Source organism: Grammomys surdaster, unplaced genomic scaffold (assembly GCF_004785775.1).
Source record: "Grammomys surdaster isolate TR1022 unplaced genomic scaffold, NIH_TR_1.0 126182, whole genome shotgun sequence".
NCBI classification, from domain to species: Eukaryota; Metazoa; Chordata; class Mammalia; order Rodentia; family Muridae; genus Grammomys; species Grammomys surdaster.
Window position 1 is genome coordinate 1,807,381 of NW_021620988.1, and position 21,404 is coordinate 1,828,784.

A 21,404-nucleotide genomic window follows, 5' to 3' on the forward strand; every position below is an offset into this window, starting at 1 on the left:
AATTCAATACCCAGAGAGAAGGGAGAAGCTTAAGTCTCCAAAAGTAAAAGGCAATACCTAGCTATTTGGATTATATAGCTCCTTATAAGACAGAATGTCAAAGATCAATTAAAACAATGGTGTACATACTTGGTCATGAAAACAGATTATGAAGCTGCCAAAAAAAGACTCATGATATAATGAACACACATAAATGTATGTGTAAGTGTGTAAGTGTGTGTGTATGCAATTGCTTTTACTGAAATTGCTTTTATTGTCAAGTATGTCATTTATAAACAATATTTCAAAGAGAAAAAAGTTTAAAGGTGATGGGGCAAATCAATTTTGTATATCTTAGTGACACTTCGATGAAAATTTTTAGCTGAAATATAGAAAGACTCTAATTTTAAGAATTGCTGTCAAGATCTAGATATATTGTTCTACGGGGATCCACGTTTTCAATGGGGTATATAACGCTGAGGAGGTATGTAGCAAAATGTCCTGTCTGTTACATTCCCAGCTCACAAGAACTTCCTGTTGAGATTACACAGTGTGGCCAACACTGCCTGCCTGGGAGAAGCTTTTCTGATGACCAACATACTCCAGGAGCAGTGGTCTCATCTAGGTACCGACCTCATCATCTATTGCCTTCTGATCAGCATACGTGCAGTCCTTGGGAATCTCTAGATTCTTCTCCAGACTCTTCAGGAGGTAATTGTGTTCAGCTTCATGCATAAGGCTTTGATCCAATCTTCTGAGAGATTTCTGGCCCTTTTCATCTCTTTATAAAAATACAGTTTTAGGAAATCAATATTTGTATCCAACCACTACAGAAAGTCCAAAGTATCCTAAGGCCTGCTTATCGACCAGAGTCACTGTTTCATGCATTTATACTATCATGACTCAGTGCCCTGCCCCCAATGTGCTTGTTCATCAGCCTCTGGAGACTTTCCCTCCATAATGGATCCCTCAAGATAAATCCATTACGAATGTGATTTTTTTTGTTTTCTCCACTCTACCCTTTTCCCCTGGTGACCCTTCCTTCATCTTGCTAAGGATGATAATTGTTTTCTTTCCTTCAACCTTTCTGACTCTCAAGTTGGAGACAATGTGTTCTTCCCAGTCTGCTTTACCAGCTCGGGCCATTCTCCTTCCTCCTTGAGGTGGAGAGAGGAGCTGCTCTGCGTGGTTGCTAAAGGTGCTTAGATGTACTATCCTCTAGAGAATTCGCCTCAGTTGGTGAAAGCTCCTCTGAGAGATTGCCTGCTGTGAAGCATAACAATCAGCTGGAATGGGATGGGATGGGAACACTCTGGAGCTCTCAAAGGGACCAAGTTCAGGCTTTCTGCAAGCAGAAGCCACATCTTAACTGTGCTTTCCCATCTCCCTCCTGTTCCTCTTCGTGAATTCTTTATGAGCACAGTCCTTCACTAAGGCATGCACAGCCCTTCTCAGCATGTGCTATGAGGGAATCAAACCTAGGACACCTCCATAAACCTGGCCAAGACCCTTAAGTAATCCCATTCCCCGGGACCCCTGAGTACACCAGTTGTTTATACTTGCTAGGGTCATGTACACTTCCTTCATATTCTTTGCCTCTTAAATATGTAAATAAGACATTTCTGAATATGAGAAGATGAGGTTACTGGTATTCTACCATAGAGTGGTATAAATTGTACATTCAGAATACACCATTTCCAGCTAGCATTTAACAAGGAAGGAAACAGCATGATTGTTGAAAGGCCTAGCCCTACATTTTCAAAACATCTGCTAAAGTACTTGCAGAAAAACGTAGGTTAGTGTCTAACTCTATTTTTAAACTATTAAGTAAAATAACTGTTAATGAAAACTGCTAAAGAAAATAGCCAAAATGTTCTTCCAGCTCAACAAACATGGCCGTGTAAAAGTGAACTCTTGGTAGGTATATTTCTTTAGGGGTTCCTCCTGTTTCAGAAATGGATGCAGATAGAGAAGAATCAGAATGTTACTTTCCAATGCATAGGGTCGGAATCAGGCTACCCACCCTCCTTACAGTGAGAGTGTTAAAGATAGCAAACCCCTTTCTTGTTGACAGCTTGAGTTGCTGGTCACTAACCCACACTAACACAAGGCTCCTGAATCCCTGAAGCAGAGCTAGCCTAAAACAGATCATTTACCAAGAAATCTTAAACTTCCTGCATATATTCCTCTTGGAGTTCACTGCCTACAAAAAATACACTGCTCAGAAAACAGCAAAACATGCAGAGGCATTATACACAAAAGGATCCACAGGGAATTCTAGCTTGCTCTAGAGTTTGGAATATTAGAATCAGAGATGCTCTAAAAGTTTGTTTCAACTTCAAAGAAAATCTAAGCTCCTAACTTAAAAATATCTCTAGACCTCCATAGGCACTAGCTTTCAGAGCACCTGAAGGAGCTATACATGCTGCCAAGGGAACAAAGCAATGAATAGACTTTTACCCAGTAAAGCCTACAACTACAACAGTAGCATAGCAATATATCTCCAATGGTGCAGCAGTGGCTCTTAACTTTATAGGATAATTAACAACAACTCATTAGACTTAAGGACATACTCAATATTGGGACTATTCATAGCTGGTTCTGTCAACCTAGCAAATGACACGTGGCTGATGAAACAACAGGTTGTGGAGGAGAAACAACAATTGCTGGATTTCTAAACCAATATACTAATCACCAGCCACCTTTGAAATCCTTATTCCTCCATACACAGAAAAGTATAGCTCTCACCCTCACCAAAGAAGCTTCATTTTACAGTAGACAGAGCCTGTCACAGAAATCATCAGCTGGTCAAAATGCAGAGAACAACTAATCATGGGGTTCATATCCCCAACTGATATACCTACAATACAACTCCTATACCTAAAGTTCCAGGGACACTGAGGAAATGGGGCATAGAGACCAGAAAAGTAAGAAGATCAGGACATCTGCTACCAGGTAGTGCCTTCTATATACAACAGAGAATCTTAATCCATGAAATCTTAACAATATGGTCACCCAAATGAGGAAAATCTCATAAGAACCCACCCCTAAAGAGATATAGACAATTAATTTGATGAGAAAAGAGGGAGACTCAGGATTAGCCTTCTGATAGGTTACCCAATAAGTGGTTATAACCAAACATCTATTCATATAACCACAGTTGAGAGGATATATTCATATTCGTATATGTGCGCGCATGTGCACGTGTGTGTGTGTGTGTGTGTGTGTGTGTGTGTGTGTGTGTATGTAACTAATTAAAAATGAAGAGACCATGGATTTGAGAAAGAAGGAACAAGAAAGGACCTGGAGGAGAGTGTGGGGATGAATGATCTAAATACAATATTCATGCATAAATTTCCCAATCGTTATCATCTTTTAAAAAATAGTTTTAAAGTAAAAATCCCTGGAAAAATGATCATCTGACAGGCTATAGAGATGCCAAGAAGAAAATAAATGTGTGCCTCTTGTTGCAAAGAAGCTCAGAATTTACAGAAACTAATAAAGACTTAGTGTCCCTTATCTAAAGTGCTTAAACACTGAATTTCAGTTTTTGGATTTTGGAAGACTAGGCAATAAATAACAGCATATCTCAGGATGGTGCACAAGTCTAAACAAGAAATTTTATTTAGGTTTTATCTAGACTACTGTCTACATATAGCCTGAAGGGAAATTTTATACATATTTGAAATAAATTTATACATAAAACAAAGTTTTATCAAGTAAAAATTTCTATATAGAGTGTCGCATGAGCACCCAGAGCTACAGATTTTAAACAATTTTGGATTTTGGATTTTTTAGACAAGGAGGGATGCTCAGTGTGGCTGTTTTGAAAAATATGAAATAATTAGTTTTCTAACTAAACAAAGTAAAACATGCAAGAAAGTATAGATCTAAGCTACAGAATCAGTACAAGATTCAGACAATCGATAACGAATTTATGAGTATACACTTTGGAAGCAATGAGGGTGAAGGTACTGAAGAAGCAGCTAGTGGGGCTCATGCAAAGAAAGAGTTGGAAGAACAATTGAAGTAAAAACAGCCATAAATATCCTAAAAGGAAGTTATAGAAAATGAGTGGGAAAAGTAAAATCAAATATGAAACATGTTGGATGACCAACAGTAGCCTCCATTCACTAGGCAACAGACAAAGAACACTCAGCACACCAGATAATCTAACTAGTTTCTAAGTTTATAAGCACATATCAGTTAGGTAGAAGAGGACTGAACCTGGAGACTCTAGAGTTGCTAAAGACCTGGGAAAAATATGATGAGTTTTCAACCCACACAATCACTGAAGGTAGAGAGGAACATAAAGAGAATATTATTATTATTATTATTATTATTATTATTATTATTATTGCCCTAGAGATGGCAGAACTATATGCTGAGAGCAATGAGCTTCCAAGTGTGAAACTGGCATTATAATCCAATCTCAAACACATTCTATGGCTGACATTGCAATAGTAGGTCGTGAATCAAGACAAAATGCCTGAACAACTGGGATAATCCTGTCAAGTTCTGCAATACACAAAGACTGACAGAATCTGGATCAGCTTTTAACAATCATAAATTTAATCTATACAGATAAGAAATATGTAGTGCTGGTCACTTGTCTTCACCCAATTCTCCCTCTGAAATTTAAAAACAAGAACAGTCCAAGAAGTAATCAGAACTAATTCATTATAGAGCATTTTCAGTGCGTGCTTCCTACTAAGACATTTGGGTTGTACAAACCGATATGTAGCCAATTTGCTTAGTGAAATACTTACATTATCTTTTGTTTCTCCAGAGATTTTTTAACTTTTCGAAGTTTGTTAGCCATGGTATGAGCCTCTTTATCAGCTTTTGGAGGTCTTTTCTCCTCCTGTTTTTCCTCCAGGAATTCGCAAGCCTTGCAAGCACAGTTTTCTACAGTATTTAATTTAAATCTGGAAACAAATGAACATAATATGTAAGAGTAGAGGGCCCTGCCGGGCACAGGTGGAAGATGAGATCCTTGACCTCATGAAGGCTGGACGCCCCAGGGGGTGGGAATTTTGAGGGTGGGGAAGTGGGAGTGGGGGGGGATAGGTGGGGGTTACATCCACAGAGAAGAAGGAGGAGGGGTAAGGGGATGAGGGGTTCCCGGGTGGGTGGGGGATGGGGTAAGGGGATAACATATGAAATGTAAATAAAATATCCAATAAAAAAAAAATCACAAGATTCAGTCTCTCTGTTCTAGTTGTGTTACCCAGGATTGTAGGTGAGTAGGACGCAACAACCCCCACACATACACAGGGAGTAGTTGGGACCCACGGGCACCCAGAAACTGAATAAAGGCCAGTGGAGCCCTTCCAGTCTGCACCTGTACAGAGAGAAGTCCTAGGGCGTCAGCTCTGCTCCCAATTTCCCAAAACCCAGAGGAGTCTGGATTCCCAGAAGCTCTAAAATGCCCAAGAACATAGGATAATAGGATCACAGGATCTCAGGATCTCAGGAGCTCGGTCACACCAGGATTTCAGGATCCCAGAAGCAGCCTGACTCCCAGGAGCTATCACAACCAGGGTCTCAGGATCACGGGATCACAGAAACGGCTGGACTCTGAGGAGTTCTGACACAACCAAATAACAGGACAGAAAGGCTACAGTCAGAGACAATGAGTGTAGGTAGCACAAGAAATAACCAGATGGCAAAAGGCAAGTGCAAAAACTTAAGCAACAGAAACCAAGGTTACTTGGCATCATCAGAACCCACTTCTCCAACCATAGCAAGACCTGAATACCACATGACACCAGGAAAGAAAAATTCAAATATAAACTCACTTCTTATGATGATGATAGAGAACTTAAAGAAGGACATAAATAACTCCCTCAAAGAAATACAGGAGAACACAGGTAAACAGGTAGAAGCCCTTAAAAAGGAAACACAAAAATCTCTAAAAGAATTAGAAGAAAACACAACAAAACAGGTGAAGGAATTGAACAAAACAACTCAGGACATAAAAATGGAAGTAGAAACAATAAAGAAATCATAAAGGGAGACTACCCTGGAGACAGAAAAGCTAGGAAACAGGTCACGAGTCATAGATGCAAGTATCACCAACAGAATACAAGAATTAGAAGAGAGAATCTCAGGTGCAGAAGATACCAGAGAAAACATTGACACAACTGTCAAAGAAAATACAAAATGCAAAAATCTCCTAACACAAAACATCCAGGAAATCCAGGACACAATGAGAAGACGAAACCTAAGGATAATAGGTATAGAAGAAAGCAAAGATTCCCAACTTAAAGAACCAGTAAATATCTTCAACAAAATTATAGAAGAAAACTTCCCTAACCCAAAGAAAAGGATGCTTATGAACAAACAAGAGGCCTACAGAACTCCAAATAAACTAGAGAAGAAAAGAAATTCCCCCGTCACATAATAAAACACCCAAAGCACAAAACAAAGAAAAAATATTAAAAGCAGTAAGGGGAAAAGGTCAAGTAACATATAAAGGCAGACCTATCAAAATTACACCAGACATCTCACCAGAGCCTATGGAAGCAAAAAGATTCTGGACAGATATCATAAAGACACTAAGAGAACACAAATGCCAGCCCAGACTACTGTACCCAGCAAAACCCTCAATGAACATAATTGGAGAAACCAAGATACTCCATGACAAAACCCAATTTATACAATATCTGTCAACAAATACAACCCTACAAAGGATAATACAGGGAAACCTCCAATACAAGGAGGGAAATTATACCCTAGAAAAAGCAAGAAAGTAATCTTCCAACAAACCCAAAAGTAGATAGCTACACAAACGTAACTCTACCTTTAAAAACAAAAATAACAGGAGGCAGCAATCACTTTCCTTAATATCTCTTAACATCAATGGACAATAAAAATAAAAAGGCATAGACTAATGACTGGATATATAAACAGGACCCAACATTTTGCTGTACAGAGAAAAGGCACTTGAGTGACAATCATATACACTACCTCAGAATAAAAGGCTGGAAAACAATTTTCCAAGAAAATGTTCCCAAGAAACAAGCTAGAGTAGTCATTCTAGTAACTAAAAAAATCAACTTTCAACCAGAAGTTATCAAGAAAGATAAGGATGGACACATCATACTCCGCAAAGGAAAAATCAATCTCATCTATGCTTTAAATGCAAGGGCACTCACATTCATAAAAGAAACTTTACCAAAGTTCAAAGCATGCATTGCATCTCACACAATAATAGTGGAAGACTTCAATACCACACTTTCATCAATGGACAGATCATGGAAACAGAAACTAAACAGAGAAACTGTCAAACTAACAGAAGTTATGAACCAAATGGATTTTACAGATATTTTTAGAACATTTCGTCTAAAAACAAAAGAATATACCTTCTATTCAGCACTTCATGGTACTTTCTCCAAAACTGACCATATAATTGGTCACAAAATAGGTCCCAACAGATACAAGAAGATTTAAATAATCCCATGCATCCTATCAGATCACCATGAATTAAGACTGGTCTTCAATAACGATAAAATTAATGGAAAGACTACATATACATGGAAATTGAACAACATTCTATGGAATGATAACTTGGTCAGGGACGAAATAATGAAAGAAATTAAAGACTTTTTAGAATTTAATGAAAATGAGGACATCATACCAAAACTTATGGGACATAATGAAAGCAGTGCTGGCAGAAAACCAAGAAAAACAGGGACTCCCAGGAGCTTGAACTCACGCAGCATCCCAGGTAAGGAAAAAGCAGCACTCACCCCAAACAGGGAGCAACAGGGACCCACTGGGACCCAGGAATTCGCTCCTGGCCTGGAGCGGGCTCCATCCTGTCGGGGCCTGAGCACTCGCAGATCCCGGGAGGCAGCTCTGCACCCAATCTCGCAGACTCCAGAGGAAGCGGGGCTCGCAGGACCTCTGTGCCAAGCAGGGTCTTGGGCTAGGAGGTGGCAGTGCTTGCCCCCGAACAGGGAGTGGCTAGGACCCACTGGGACCCAGGAGTTCACTCCAGGACCCGGAGCGTGGGTTCCTTCCGGTCTGTGCCAGAGCAGATCCCGGGAGTCAGCTCTGCACCCAATCTCACAGAACCTAGAGGGAGCGGGGCTCTCCCTGGCTCAAGCTAGCTCAAGCAGTTTCTTAGGCTAGGAGGTGGCAGTGCTCGCCCCCAATCAGGGAGCAACTGGGACCCACTGGGACCCACTGGGACTCATTGGGATCCAGGAATCCGCTCCTGACCCAGAGCCCCGGCCCCTTCCGGTTTCCACCTGAGCACCAAGCACATCTTGGGCCTCATCTCTAACTCAAGCAGCAAAACCCATCCCAAACAGTTCTGACACAACCTAGATAATAGGAAAGACAGGCCCCAGTCAGAGACAGCTCTGATAGCACAAAGGTGATCCAGATGGCGAAAGGCAAGCGCAAGAACACAAGCACCAGCAACCCAAGGTACTTGCCAGTATCAGAACCTAGTTCTCCCACATTAGAAAGTCCTGAACTCCCCATATCACCAGGAAAACAAGAACCAGATCTAAAATCATTTCTAATGATGATGCTAGAGGACTACAAGAAGGAAGTAAATAACACTATCAAAAAACTTGAGGAGAACACAGGAAAACAGGATGAAGTCCTTAAAGAAACACAAAAATCCTTTAAAGAATTACAAGAAAACACAAACAAACAGATGAAGGAATTGAACAAAACCATCCAGGACATAAAAATGGAAGTGGAAACAATAAAGAAATCACAAAGGGAGACTATTCTGGAGATAGAAAACCTAAAAAAGAAATCAGGAGTCATAGACACAAGCATCACCAACAGAATACAAGAGATAGAAGAAAGAATCTCAGGTGCAGAAGATACCTTAGAAAATATTGACACAACTATCAAAGAAAATGCAAAATGCAAAAAGTTGCTATCTCAAAATATCCAGGAAATCCAGGACGCAATGAGAAGACCAAACCTAAGGATAATAGGTATAGATGAGAGTGAAGATTCCCAACTTAAAGGGCCAGTAAATATCTTCAACAAAATTATTGAGGAAAACTTCCCTAACCTAAGGAATGAGATGCCCATAATCACACAAGAAGCCTACAGAACGCCAAACAGACTAGATCAAAAAAGAAATACCTCCCGTCACATAATAATCAAGACTCAAAATGTACAAAACAAAGACAGAATTTTAAAAGCAGTAAGGGAAAAAGGCCAAATAACATATAAAGGCAAACCTATCAGAATTACACCTGACTTCTCACCAGATACTATAAAAGCCAGAAGATCCTGGACAAATATCATACAAACCCTAAGAGAACATAAATGCCAGCCCAAGCTACTTTACCCAGCAAAACTCTCAATTACCATAGACGGAGAAACTAAGATATTCCATGACAAAACTGAATTTACACAGTATCTTCCCACAAAACCAGCTTTACAAAGGATAATAGCAGGAAAGCTCCAATACAAGGAGGGGAATCATACCCCAGAAAGAGCAAGAAAATAATCATTTTCCATCAAACCCAAAAGAAGATAACCACACAAACGATGTTTCCACTATTAGCAAAAATGACAGGAAGCAAGAACACCCTCTCCTTAATATCTCTTAACATCAATGGACTCAATTCCCCAATAAAAAGGCATAGGCTAACGGACTGGATACGCAAACAGGACCCAGCTTTTTGCTGCTTACAGGAAACCCACCTCAGTGACAAAGACAGACACTACCTTAGAGTAAAAGGTTGGAAAACAATTTTTCAAGCAAATGGCACTAAGAAACAAGCGGGAGTGGCCATTCTAATATCGAATAAAATCAACTTTCAACTTAAAACAATCAAAAAGGATAAGGAAGGACATTTCATACTTGTCAAAGGAAAAGTCAACCAACATGAACTCTCAATTCTGAATATCTATGCGCCAAATACAAGAGCATCGAATTTCTTTATTGTTTTTTTTTTTTTTTGGTTTTTCGAGACAGGGTTTCTCTGTGTAGCCCTGGCTGTCCTGGAACTCTGTAGACCAGGCTAGCCTCGAACTCTCAAACCCAGAAATCCGCCTGCCTCTGCCTCCCAAGTGCTGGGATTAAAGGCGTGCGCCACCACCGCCCGGCAAGAGCATCGAATTTCATAAAAGAAACCTTACTAAAGCTCAAAACACACATTGTACCTCACATAATAATAGTGGGAGACTTCAACACCCCACTCTCAGCAATGGATAAATCATGGAAACAGAAACTAAATAGAGATACAGTAAAACTAACAGAAGTTATGAACCAAATGGACTTAACAGATATCTATAGAACATTTCACCCTAAAGCAAAAGAATATACCTTTTTCTCAGCACCTCATGGTACCTTCTCCAAAATAGACCATATAATTGGGCACAAGACAGGCCTCAACAGATATAAGAAAATTGAAATAATTCCCTGCATCCTATCAGATCACCATGGTCTAAGGCTGGTCTTCAAAAATGACAAAGAGAATGGAAAGCCCACATTTACATGGAAACTGAACAACACCCTACTCCTTGATAATCAGGTAAGGGAAGAAATAAAGAAAGAAATTAAAAACTTTTTAGAATTTAATGAAAATGATGACACATCATACCAAAATTTATGGGATACAATGAAAGCAGTGCTAAGAGGAAAATTCATAGCTCTAAGTGCCTACAAAAAGAAACTGGAGGGAACATACACTAACAGCTTGACAGAGCACCTGAAAGACCTAGAACAAAAAGAAGCTAATACACCCAAGAGGAGTAGAAGGCAGGAAATAATTAAACTCAGGGCTGAAATCAACCAAATTGAAACAAAAAGAACTATCCAAAGAATCAATAAAACCAGGAGTTGGTTCTTTGAGAAAATCAACAAGATAGATAAACCCTTAGCTAGACTAATCAGAGGGCAGAGAGACAGTATCCAAATTAATAAAATCAGAACTCAAAAGGGGGACATAACAACAGAAACTGAGGAAATTAAAAAAATCATCAGATCCTACTACAAAAGCCTATATTCAACAAAATTGGAAAATTTGGATGAAATGGACAATTTCCTAGACAAATACCAGTTGCCAATGTTAAATCAGGACCAGATAAACCATCTAAACAGTCCCATAACCCCAAAAGAAATAGAAGCAGTCATTAAAAGTCTCCCTACAAAGAAAAGCCCGGGACCAGACGGTTTTAGTGCAGAATTCTATCAGACCTTCAAGGAAGACCTAATCCCAATTCTTTTCAAACTATTCCACAAAATAGAAACAGAAGGTACACTACCCAACTCATTCTTTGAAGCCACAATTACACTCATACCTAAGCCACACAAAGACCCAACAAAGAAAGAGAACTTCAGGCCAATCTCCCTTATGAACATTGATGCAAAATTACTCAATAAAATTCTAGCGAACCGAATTCAAGAACACATCAAAACAATTATCCATCACGATCAAGTTGGCTTCATCCCAGGAATGCAGGGTTGGTTCAATATTCGGAAATCCATCAATGTAATCCATTATATAAACAAACTCAAAGAAAAAAACCACATGATCATCTCACTAGATGCTGAGAAAGCATTTGACAAAATTCAACACCCCTTCATGATAAAAGTCTTGGAAAGGTCAGGAATTCAAGGTCCATACCTAAACATAGTAAAAGCAATTTACAGCAAACCAGTAGCCAGCATTAAACTAAATGGAGAGAAACTTGAAGCAATCCCACTAAAATCAGGGACTAGGCAAGGCTGCCCACTCTCCCCCTACTTATTTAATATAGTATTGGAAGTCCTAGCCAGAGCAATTAAGCAACACAAGGAGGTCAAAGGGATACAAATTGGAAAGGAAGAAGTCAAAATCTCACTATTTGCAGATGATATGATAGTATACTTAAGTGACCCCAAAACTTCCACCAGAGAACTCCTAAACCTGATAAACAACTTTAGCAAAGTGGCTGGATATAAAATTAACTCAAGCAAATCAGTAGCCTTCCTCTACTCAAAAGATAAACTGGCTGAGAAAGAAATTATGGAAATGACACCCTTCAAAATAGTCACAGATAATATAAAATACCTTGGTGTGAACCTAACCAAGCAAGTAAGAGACCTGTATGACAAGAACTTCATTCCCCTGAAGAAAGAAATCGAAGCCGATCTCAGAAGATGGAAAGATCTCCCATGCTCATGGATTGGAAGGATTAATATAGTAAAAATGGCTATTTTGCCAAAAGCCATCTACAGATTTAATGCAATCCCCATCAAAATTCCCACTCAATTCTTCTCAGAGATAGAAAGAGCAATCTTAAAATTTATTTGGAATAACAAAAACCCAGGATTGCGAAAACTACTCTCAGCAATAAAAGAACTTCTGGAGGAATCACCATCCCCGACTTCAAGCTGTACTACAAAGCAATAGTGATAAAAACTGCATGGTATTGGAACAGAGACAGGCAGGAGGATCAGTGGAATAGAATAGAAGACCCAGAAATGAACCCCCATACCTATGGTAACTTAATCTTTGACAAAGGGGCTAAAACCATCGAATGGAAAAAAGATAGCATTTTCAACAAATGGTGCTGGTCCAACTGGTGGTCAGCATGTAGAAAAATGAAAATTGATCCATACTTATCTCCTTGTACAAAGCTCAATTCCAAGTGGATTAAGGACCTCCACCTAAAACCAGCCACACTGAAACTAATAGAAGAGAAACTGGGAAAAAGCCTGGAATACATAGGCACAGGGAAAAAGTTCCTGAACAGAACGCCAATGGCCTGTGCTCTAAGACCAAAAATTGACAAATGGGACCTCATAAAGCTGCAAAGCTTCTGTAAAGCAAAGGACACAGTCAATAGGACAGAGCGGCAACCAACAGATTGGGAAAAGATATTCACCAACCCTACATCTGATAAAGGGCTAATATCCAAGGTATACAAAGAACTGAAGAAATTAGACTCTAGACAATCAAAGAACCCTATTAAAAAATGGAGCACAGACCTGAACAAAGAATTCTCAACTGAGGAAGCTCGAATGGTTGAGAAGCACCTAAAGAAGTGTTCAGCATCCCTAGTCATCAGGGAAATGCAAATGAAAACAACACTGAGATTCCACCTCACACCAGTCAGAATGGCTAAGATCAAAAACACAGGTGACAGTACATGTTGGCGAGGATGTGGAGAAAGAGGAACACTCCTCCACTGTTGGTGGGATTGTAAACTGGTACAACCACTATGGAAGGCAGTCTGGCGGTATCTCAGAAAATTGAACATAGCGTTACCTAGGGACCCAGCTATACCACTCCTGGGCATATACCCAAAAGGAGTTTCAACATACAACAGGGACACATGCTCCACCATGTTCATAGCAGCCTTATTTATAATAGCCAGAAGTTGGAAAGAACCCAGATGCCCTTCAACAGAAGAATGGATGCAGAAAATGTGGTACATTTATACAATGGAGTACTACTCAGCTATTAAAAACAATCAGTTCACAAAATTCCTAGGCAAATGGATGGAGCTGGAAAATATCATCTTGAGTGAGATGACCCAATCTCAAAGGAACATACATGGTATGCACTCACTGATAAGTGGATATTAGCCCAAAAGCTCACAATTTCTAAGAATCTTCATATAGACCACATAAAACTCACATAGAAGAAGGAAGACCAAAGTATGAATGCGTTGGTCCTTTTTAGAAGGAGCATCAAAAGTTTCAACCAGAACTCCCAAAGTCTAAACCACCAACCAGAGAGCACAAAGGGAGTGACTCAAGCACCTGTATAGGGAATTGAGGGTGACCTTGTTAGACTCCAGTGAAAGTGGAGGGCCAAGGTCCCCAAAAGTTTGGATCCCCTACTGTGTTGGAATTCGAGAGCAGGGAGATGGGACTGGGAGGATGTTTGGAGCACACCATCACAAAAATTAGGAGGAAGGGGTAGGGGATAAGGGATTTGGGGGGAGAATGAGAAAGGAGACAACATTGAAAGGTAAATACGTATAATACCCAATAAAAACCCCACACAGATAAAGGATTTAAAAAAAAGGGAGTCTATTTATTTTAAATTAATTTCAAAAGTTTCTAGGAGATGCAAATTGGCTAAGATACTATTTTAAGCTCTCCACAAAAGAATTTAAATCTCTGTTCAATATTCTCAAGAGAGAGGTAAACCCTAACTTCCTCAACAGTTAATTGACAAAAGAGAGGTAATCTCACAAAAAGTAGAAAAAGCTATTTCTAATCGATATATCATATAGTCTGATTAATTGTCAGTGGAGCTATAAAAGTCCTTTGACAAAAGATTATTAATATAGATTTATATATCCTTAAATAAGGTCTTCATGACTCTCTGAGTGTGGAAGGAGCAACTGTTGGCGCTTCTGCCCTGATTTTACAAGAACTCTGAAAAATTGGCTTTAAAAACAAAAGAGGGGGAACGGTACCCCCTCAGAAGGAGTCCCCCTGAAATACTCTCCATCATGCCTTGTTCACTTTTCTCTCTCTAAAGCTGAAAGCTCATGGCAAATCTCTTGCTGAACATGTTGGTGACCTCGGGCACCACCAAGACCAACAAAACTTTGCCACAGATATGGGGAAGGACCCTCATACCCATAAAGGGAATGCCCCAGTCCCAGTTCCCTTATGGAGCCGAGGACTGATATGCCTGCCCAATACCACAGAAGGCACAGCTAACCGGCTACCACAAATATTAATGGAAAAAATAGATACCCTCACAAAGCCAGGCCCAATCATAAATACGATGATTAACAATTTACATCCAGGGAAGAGAAATCTCCCTGAGAATCCCCTTCTTTTTTCTTTCCAGGTAAAATTGAATCACCCGTGATGCCTACTATTAGAAGTTCTAACCCAGATGGACCAGAAGCCAGGAGCCTCGCCCTTACCCTCACCCCCTACCTTTTCCCACCTGCACAAGGTCCCCTGAAGCTGGGCAACTGCAAGATCCTGCTTGGCAACTGCAGATAGACTCAAAGCAGTGTACCATATCATCTGAAGAATAGCAGGGAGACCATAACTCAAGCAGTGTACCATATCTTCTGAAGAATAGCAGGTTCCAGTCCTCCTCGCCCCCACGAATAACCAGGACCCGCCGGTCGGGCCAAGTGGCACCCAGATGTGGGGCTCGAGGCACGGACCCATCCGGACAGACCCTCATTGAGAGGATGTGCGCACGACATCAAGATTGAGCAAGACAGAGATCATCGCCCGTGACCTGTCGTCCACGGAACCAGGTTGATGCTGCCATCAAGAAGGCAGTTGAAGTTCATTACCATCAGCTGAAAATTGCAGAGGATCCAGAAGTGACTCCGCAGGAGACTGACTCAACTGTCAGCTCCCCTGCCTCCCCCTACGGTCGACCCCTAGACTTCCACGCCCTCCAGAAGGGTTCCTGGTATGCCTGGCTTTGCCCTCATTTCTCTCGCTAGAGAGCTTGGCCTCTTGATCACCACAACAAAAATTGGCTTTTTCCTAAACCAAGGCCACCCTTGATATGGCCGCTAACATTGGGGAGCCTTCCTTTATGACAATATTACACCCCAAACTGACAAATGGTTGGTAACTTGAACATTTACAAGAGACTAGGATGGCTGTGAGTTAGCCCAATGACGGGATTATTGTAGGTCCACTTCCCAGGGGCCCACCCAATGCAGCCGAAAAGGAGTGCGTGGTGCTGGGAGTGGGTGCAGCCTACATGGCCTAAGACAGGGCTCTCACCCTCCTTTCATCCACATCAGAGTCCCTTGACGTTGCCCATCGTCGACAGCCTAAAGCCTTCGACAATCGATGTGACTTGTCTCACATCAGTGTTTTGGGGTTGTGAACTTGTCTAAGACCCCCCATAATTAGACATCCAAATTCAAAACTCACATAGTTGGGATTGAACATAAGAAGCCTTCTCTAACTAAACAGAGAAGGGGGAGATGCCAGAAGCCAGGACCCTCGCCCTTACCCTTACCCCCTACCTTTCCCCACCTGCACAATGTCCTCTGAAGCTTGGCAGCTGCAAGATCCTGCTTAGCAACTGCAGATAGACTCAAAGCAGAGTACCATGTCTTCTTAAGAATAGCAGGGAGACCATAACTCAAGCAGTGTACCATATCTTCTGAAGAACTGCAGGTAGATCATAATTCAAGGCAGTGTACCATATAGACCATGACATGTTTCAAGGCACAGGCCAAGAAGATTTTGTACTTTTCCACCACCTGGACCCTCTTACCCCCTCCCCTTGTAAAACACGCTATAAAAAAGCATTTCATGTTCAAAAAAAAAAAAGAAATTAAAAAAAAAAAGAAAAAAAAAGTTAAAAAAAAAAAAAAAAAGAAAGCAGTGCTAAGAGGAAAACTCATAGCTCTAAGCGCCTACAAAAAGAAATTGGAGAGAGCATACACTAGCAACTTGACAGCACACCTAAAAGCTCTAGAACAAAAAGAAGCAAATGCACCCAAGAGCAGTATATGGCAGGAAATAATCAAACTTAGGGCTGAAATCATCCAAATAGAAACAAAAAGAACTATACAAAGAATCAACAAAACCAGCAGCTGATTCTTCAAGAAAATCAACAAGATAGATAAACCCTTAGCTAGACTAACCAGAGGGAACAGAGACAGTATCGAAATTAATAAAATCAAAACTGAAAAGGAAGATATAGAATTACAGAAACTAAGGAAATTCAAAAAATCACCAGATCCTACTATAAAAGCCTCTACTCAACCAAACTGGAAAATCTGAATGAAATGGACAATTTTCTAGACAGATACCAGATACCAAAGTTAAATCAGGAGCAAATAAACCATCTAAACAGTCCTATAACCCTTAAAGAAACATCAGCAGTCTTTAAAAGTCTCCCAACCAAAAAAAGCCCAGGACCAGATGGTTTTAGTGCAGAATTCTATCAGATCTTCCAAGAAGACCTAACATCAATTCTCTACAAACTATTCCACAAAATAGAAACAGAAGGAACACCATCCAGTTAGTTGTATGAAACCACAATTATGCTCATAGCTAAACCACACAAAGACCCAACAATGAAAAAGAACTTCAGTAGAATTTCCCTTATGAATATCGATGCAAAAATATGCAATAAAATTCTCGCAAACCGAATCCAAGAACACATCATAACAATCATTCGTCATGATCAAGTAGGCTTTATCCCAGGAATGCAGGGATGGTTCAAAATTTGGAAAACAGTCAACGTAATCCACTATATAAACACACTCAAAGAAAAAAAAAACCACATGATCATCTCACTAGATGCTGAAAAAGCATTTGACAAAATTCAACACCCCTTCATTATAAAAGTCTTGGAAAGAACAGGAATTCAAGGCCTATACCTAAAAATAGTAAAAGCAATATATAGTAAACCAGTAGTCAACATCAAATTAAATGGAGAGAAACTTGAATCCATCCCACTAAAATCAGGGACTAGAAAATGTTGCCAAGTCTCTTCCTACCTATTCAATATAGTACTGGAAATCCTAGTCAGAGCAATTAGACAAGAAAAGGAGATAAAAGGAATACATTTGGAAAGGAAGAAGTCAAAATATCAGCATTTGCAGATGATATGATAGTATAATTAAGTGACCCCAAAACTTCCACCAGAGAACTTCTAACCCTGAAAAACAACTTCAGCAAAGTGGCTAGATATAAAATTAACTCAAACAAATCAGTAGCCTTCCTATACTCAAAGAATAAACAGGCTGAGAAAGGAATTAGGGAAATTGCAACCTTGACAATAATCACAATTAATTAAGATATGTCAGTGTGAGTCTAACCAAGGAAGTGACAGGTCTGTATGATAAGAACTTCAAATCTCTGAAGAAAGAAATTGAAGAAGATCTCAGAAGATGGAAAGATCTCCCATGCTCATGGATTGGCAGGATTAATATAGTAAAAATGACCATCTTGCCAAGAGTAATCTACAGATTCAATGCAATCCCCTTCAAAATTCCAACTCAATTGCAATTCTAAAATTCATTTGGAATAACAAAAAGCCCAGGATAGCAAAAACTATTTTCAACAATGAAAGATTCTGGGGGAATCACCATGCCTCAAAGCTGTACTACTGAGAAGTAATGATAAAAAATGCATGATATTGGTACAGAGATTGGCAAGGAAATCAATGTAATAGAACTGAAGGCTCAGAAATGAACCCACATACCTATGGTCACTTGATCATTGACAAAGAAACAAAAACCATTCAATGAAAAAAAAGCATTTTCAACAAATGCTACTGATTCAACTGGAGGTCAGCATGTAGGGAAATGCAAATCAATCCATTCTTATCTCCTTGTAGGAACCTCCACATAAAACCAGACACACTGAAACTAATAGAAGAAAAAGTAGGAAAGAGCCTCGAATACAAGGGTACAAGGGAAATTTTCCTGAACAGAACACCAATGGCTTATGCTCTAAGATCAAGAATTGATAAACGGAACCTCATAAAATTGCAAAGCTTCTGTAAGGCAACGAACACTGTCAATAGGACAAAACAGCAATCCACAGATTGGGAAAAAATCTTTACCAATTTCACATCTAATAGAGGGCTAATACTCAAGACATACAAAGACCATAAGAAATTAGGCTCCAGAAGATCAAATAACCCTATTAAAAATGGGGTAGAGAGCTCAAAAAATTTTTTCAACTAAGGAATATCTGATGGCCTAAGAAGTATCTAAAGAAATGTTCAACATCATTAGTCATCAGGGAAATGCAAATCAAAACAACCCTGAGATTTCACATCACACCAGTCAGAATGACTAAGATTAAAATCTCAGGTGACAGCAGATGCTGGGGAGGATGTGGAGAAAGAGGAACACTCCTCCATTGTTGCTGGGATTGCAAGATGGTGCAACCACTCTGGAAATCAGTCTGGCATTTCCTCAGAAAATTGGACATAGTATTACCTGAGGACCCAGCTATATCACTCCTGAGCATATACCCAGAAGATGTTCCAACATATAACAAGGACACATGCTCCACTATGTTCATGGTAGCCTTATTTATAATAGCCAGATGCTGGAAAGAACCAGGATGTCCTTCAACAGAGGAGTGGATACAGAAAATATGATACATTTACACAATGGAGTGCTACTCAGCTATTAAAATCAATGACTTCATGAAATTCTTAGACAAATGGATAGAACTAGAAAATATCATCCTGAGTGAGGTAACCCAGTGACAAAAAAATTCACATGGTAAGAACTCATTGATAAGTAGATACTAGCCCAAAATCTCACAATACCCAAGATATAACTCACAGACCACTTGTAGCCCCAAAAGAAGAAAGACTAAAGTGTAGGTTCTTCAGTCCTTCTTAGAAGCAGTAATAAAATACTCACAACAGCAAATGCTAAACAAAGTGTGGAGAGGATTCTGGAGGAAGAAAGGTCCAGAGACTGCCCTACCTGGGGATCCATCCCATGTGCAGTTACCAAATGCAGACACTGTTGTGGATGCCTTGAAGTGCATGCTGACAAGAATCTGATATACATGTCTCCTGAGAAGATCTGCCAGAGCCTGACATATTCAGAGGCAGATCTTTGCAGCTATCCATTAAATTGATCACAGGGTCTCCAATGGAGGAGTTAAGGAGAAGACTGAAGGAGTTGAGGGGTTTGCAGCCTCCTGGGGAGAGCAACAATACCAACCAACCAGAGCTCCCAGGATCTAAACAGCTAGACTGGGAACACACATGGAGGGGCCCATAGCTCCAGCTGTATAAGTAGTGGAGGATGGCCTTGTCAGGCATCAGTGGGAGAGGAGGGATCCCTTTAAGGCTGGATGCACCAGTGAGGGGGAATTCAAGGTCGAGGAGGTAGAAGTGGGTGGATTGTGGGGGGCACACCCTCATAGAAATAGGAGGAGGGGGAATGGGTTAAGGGGTTTCTGTGGGGGGATGGGTAACGGGGATAACATCTGAAATGTAGATAAATAAAGTATCCAATAATAAAAAAAAAAGGAAAACAAAAAACAGATAATGGAACTGGCTAACCTAGTCAAACATTTGAGCCCTTTTGGCAGAAATTTAATATTACTGATATTACTGGAATTCCTTATAATTGTCAGAGACAAGGTACTGTGGAAGGGGCTCATGGAACTTTAAATCAGTATCTTCATTAAATAAAAAAGGGGGAAGTATATCCTGTACACTACAAATTTATTTAAATCATTTTCTTTTATTTTAAATTTTTTAAAAAAAAATTTGGGATGCTAAGGAACTTTGAGCAGAGTGTCTATGGCACTCTACAACTAGGTGTACTTATGTATAGGTGAAAAAGAAGGATCCACTTACTAGCATAAGGCATGATCCTGATCAGGTATTTAATATGGGGAAGAGGGCAGGTTTGTGTTTTTTTCTGAAGGATGCCAAAGGAGAATAGTGGCTGCCAGAGTGATGGGTGAGACATGGGAATGCCAGGACAAAGAGTGGTGCTGACTGTGACTTGCTGAATGCCCTGACAATGGGGTCTGGGAAGCTGTATTGGACATATGTCCCTGACCCACCACTGCTTATCTATACCCCAGATGGGACAAGCAGCCTTGCCTCAAGTTTTTAGACCTTGCGAACCAGAGACTCAAAAAGAGAAGTTATAAAGACTCTTGTATTTTTCTTAAATGTGACCAGTTATTCAGACTCAATCATAAACTGGTCTAGAAATGAAACCAATATTGGAAATAACAGTCTTCATTTGGAAGTCTGGTTCTGAACATTTTCAGAGACACATCTGGAAGTTAGCTGCAGTTCTCTATGATGTTATGTTGACAAAAGATAAAGTTGGGGCAGGATCTGGATTTCAAACAGATGTTAGCACATGTGTTAAGGCTCTTTTGATTGTCAAGTTAAAATTACTTTTGTTTCTTCTACAGTATTTAATGTAAGTTGCATTGATTGTACACTTTTTAATTGTGTTAGTGTATCTGGCATATCAGTTATGGAGGTCTATCAACCAGCTTTTATTTTATTGCCCTGAGTATCACAGAACCTTGGTATACTGAAAAAAGCTTGCAAGTACTGGAAGAAGTGAGTCAGGCTTTAAGCAGAAGCAAGAGGGTAGTGGGCTTGATTATTGCTCGTATAACAGCTTTAATGACATTAATTGTTAGCACCACTGCTTCTGAAATTGCTGTGACACAAGAAGTTAAGACAGCTACTTTTGTTAATTATTTAGCAAAAAAATGTTACTAATATGTTGAATATACAAGAGTGTTTAGATAGGCATTTGAAAGAACAGATTGATGCTCTTTATCCTATTCAAATTATTGGAAGGAGATTCAGTGTTTAAGAGTAAGGAGCCATCTCGAGTGTCATCCCAAATACTATTGGATTCATGTTACTTCTAAAATTTACAGTGGTAGTCATTAGAATTAGGCAAAAGTTTAAAGACACTTGCAGTGTATTTGGCATAAATCTAACACCTCTCTGGATGTTTTAGCTTTACATAGT

At 39.8% G+C, this 21,404-nt stretch overlaps 1 protein-coding gene across 8 annotated transcripts in view; it reads right to left on the reverse strand.

Moving 5' to 3' along the window:
- LOC114612741 (probable ATP-dependent RNA helicase DDX60) overlaps positions 1–21,404 on the reverse strand; it is a 146,498-nt gene that overhangs the window by 40,798 nt on the left and 84,296 nt on the right. For all 8 annotated transcript variants that reach the window (XM_028757764.1, XM_028757765.1, XM_028757766.1 and 5 more), the window contains 2 exons: positions 4,749–4,907; positions 613–760 (listed from right to left, as the gene is read on the reverse strand). In XM_028757764.1, the coding sequence (XP_028613597.1) occupies positions 613–760; positions 4,749–4,907 (307 nt within the window). The remainder of the gene's footprint in view (positions 1–612; positions 761–4,748; positions 4,908–21,404) is intronic.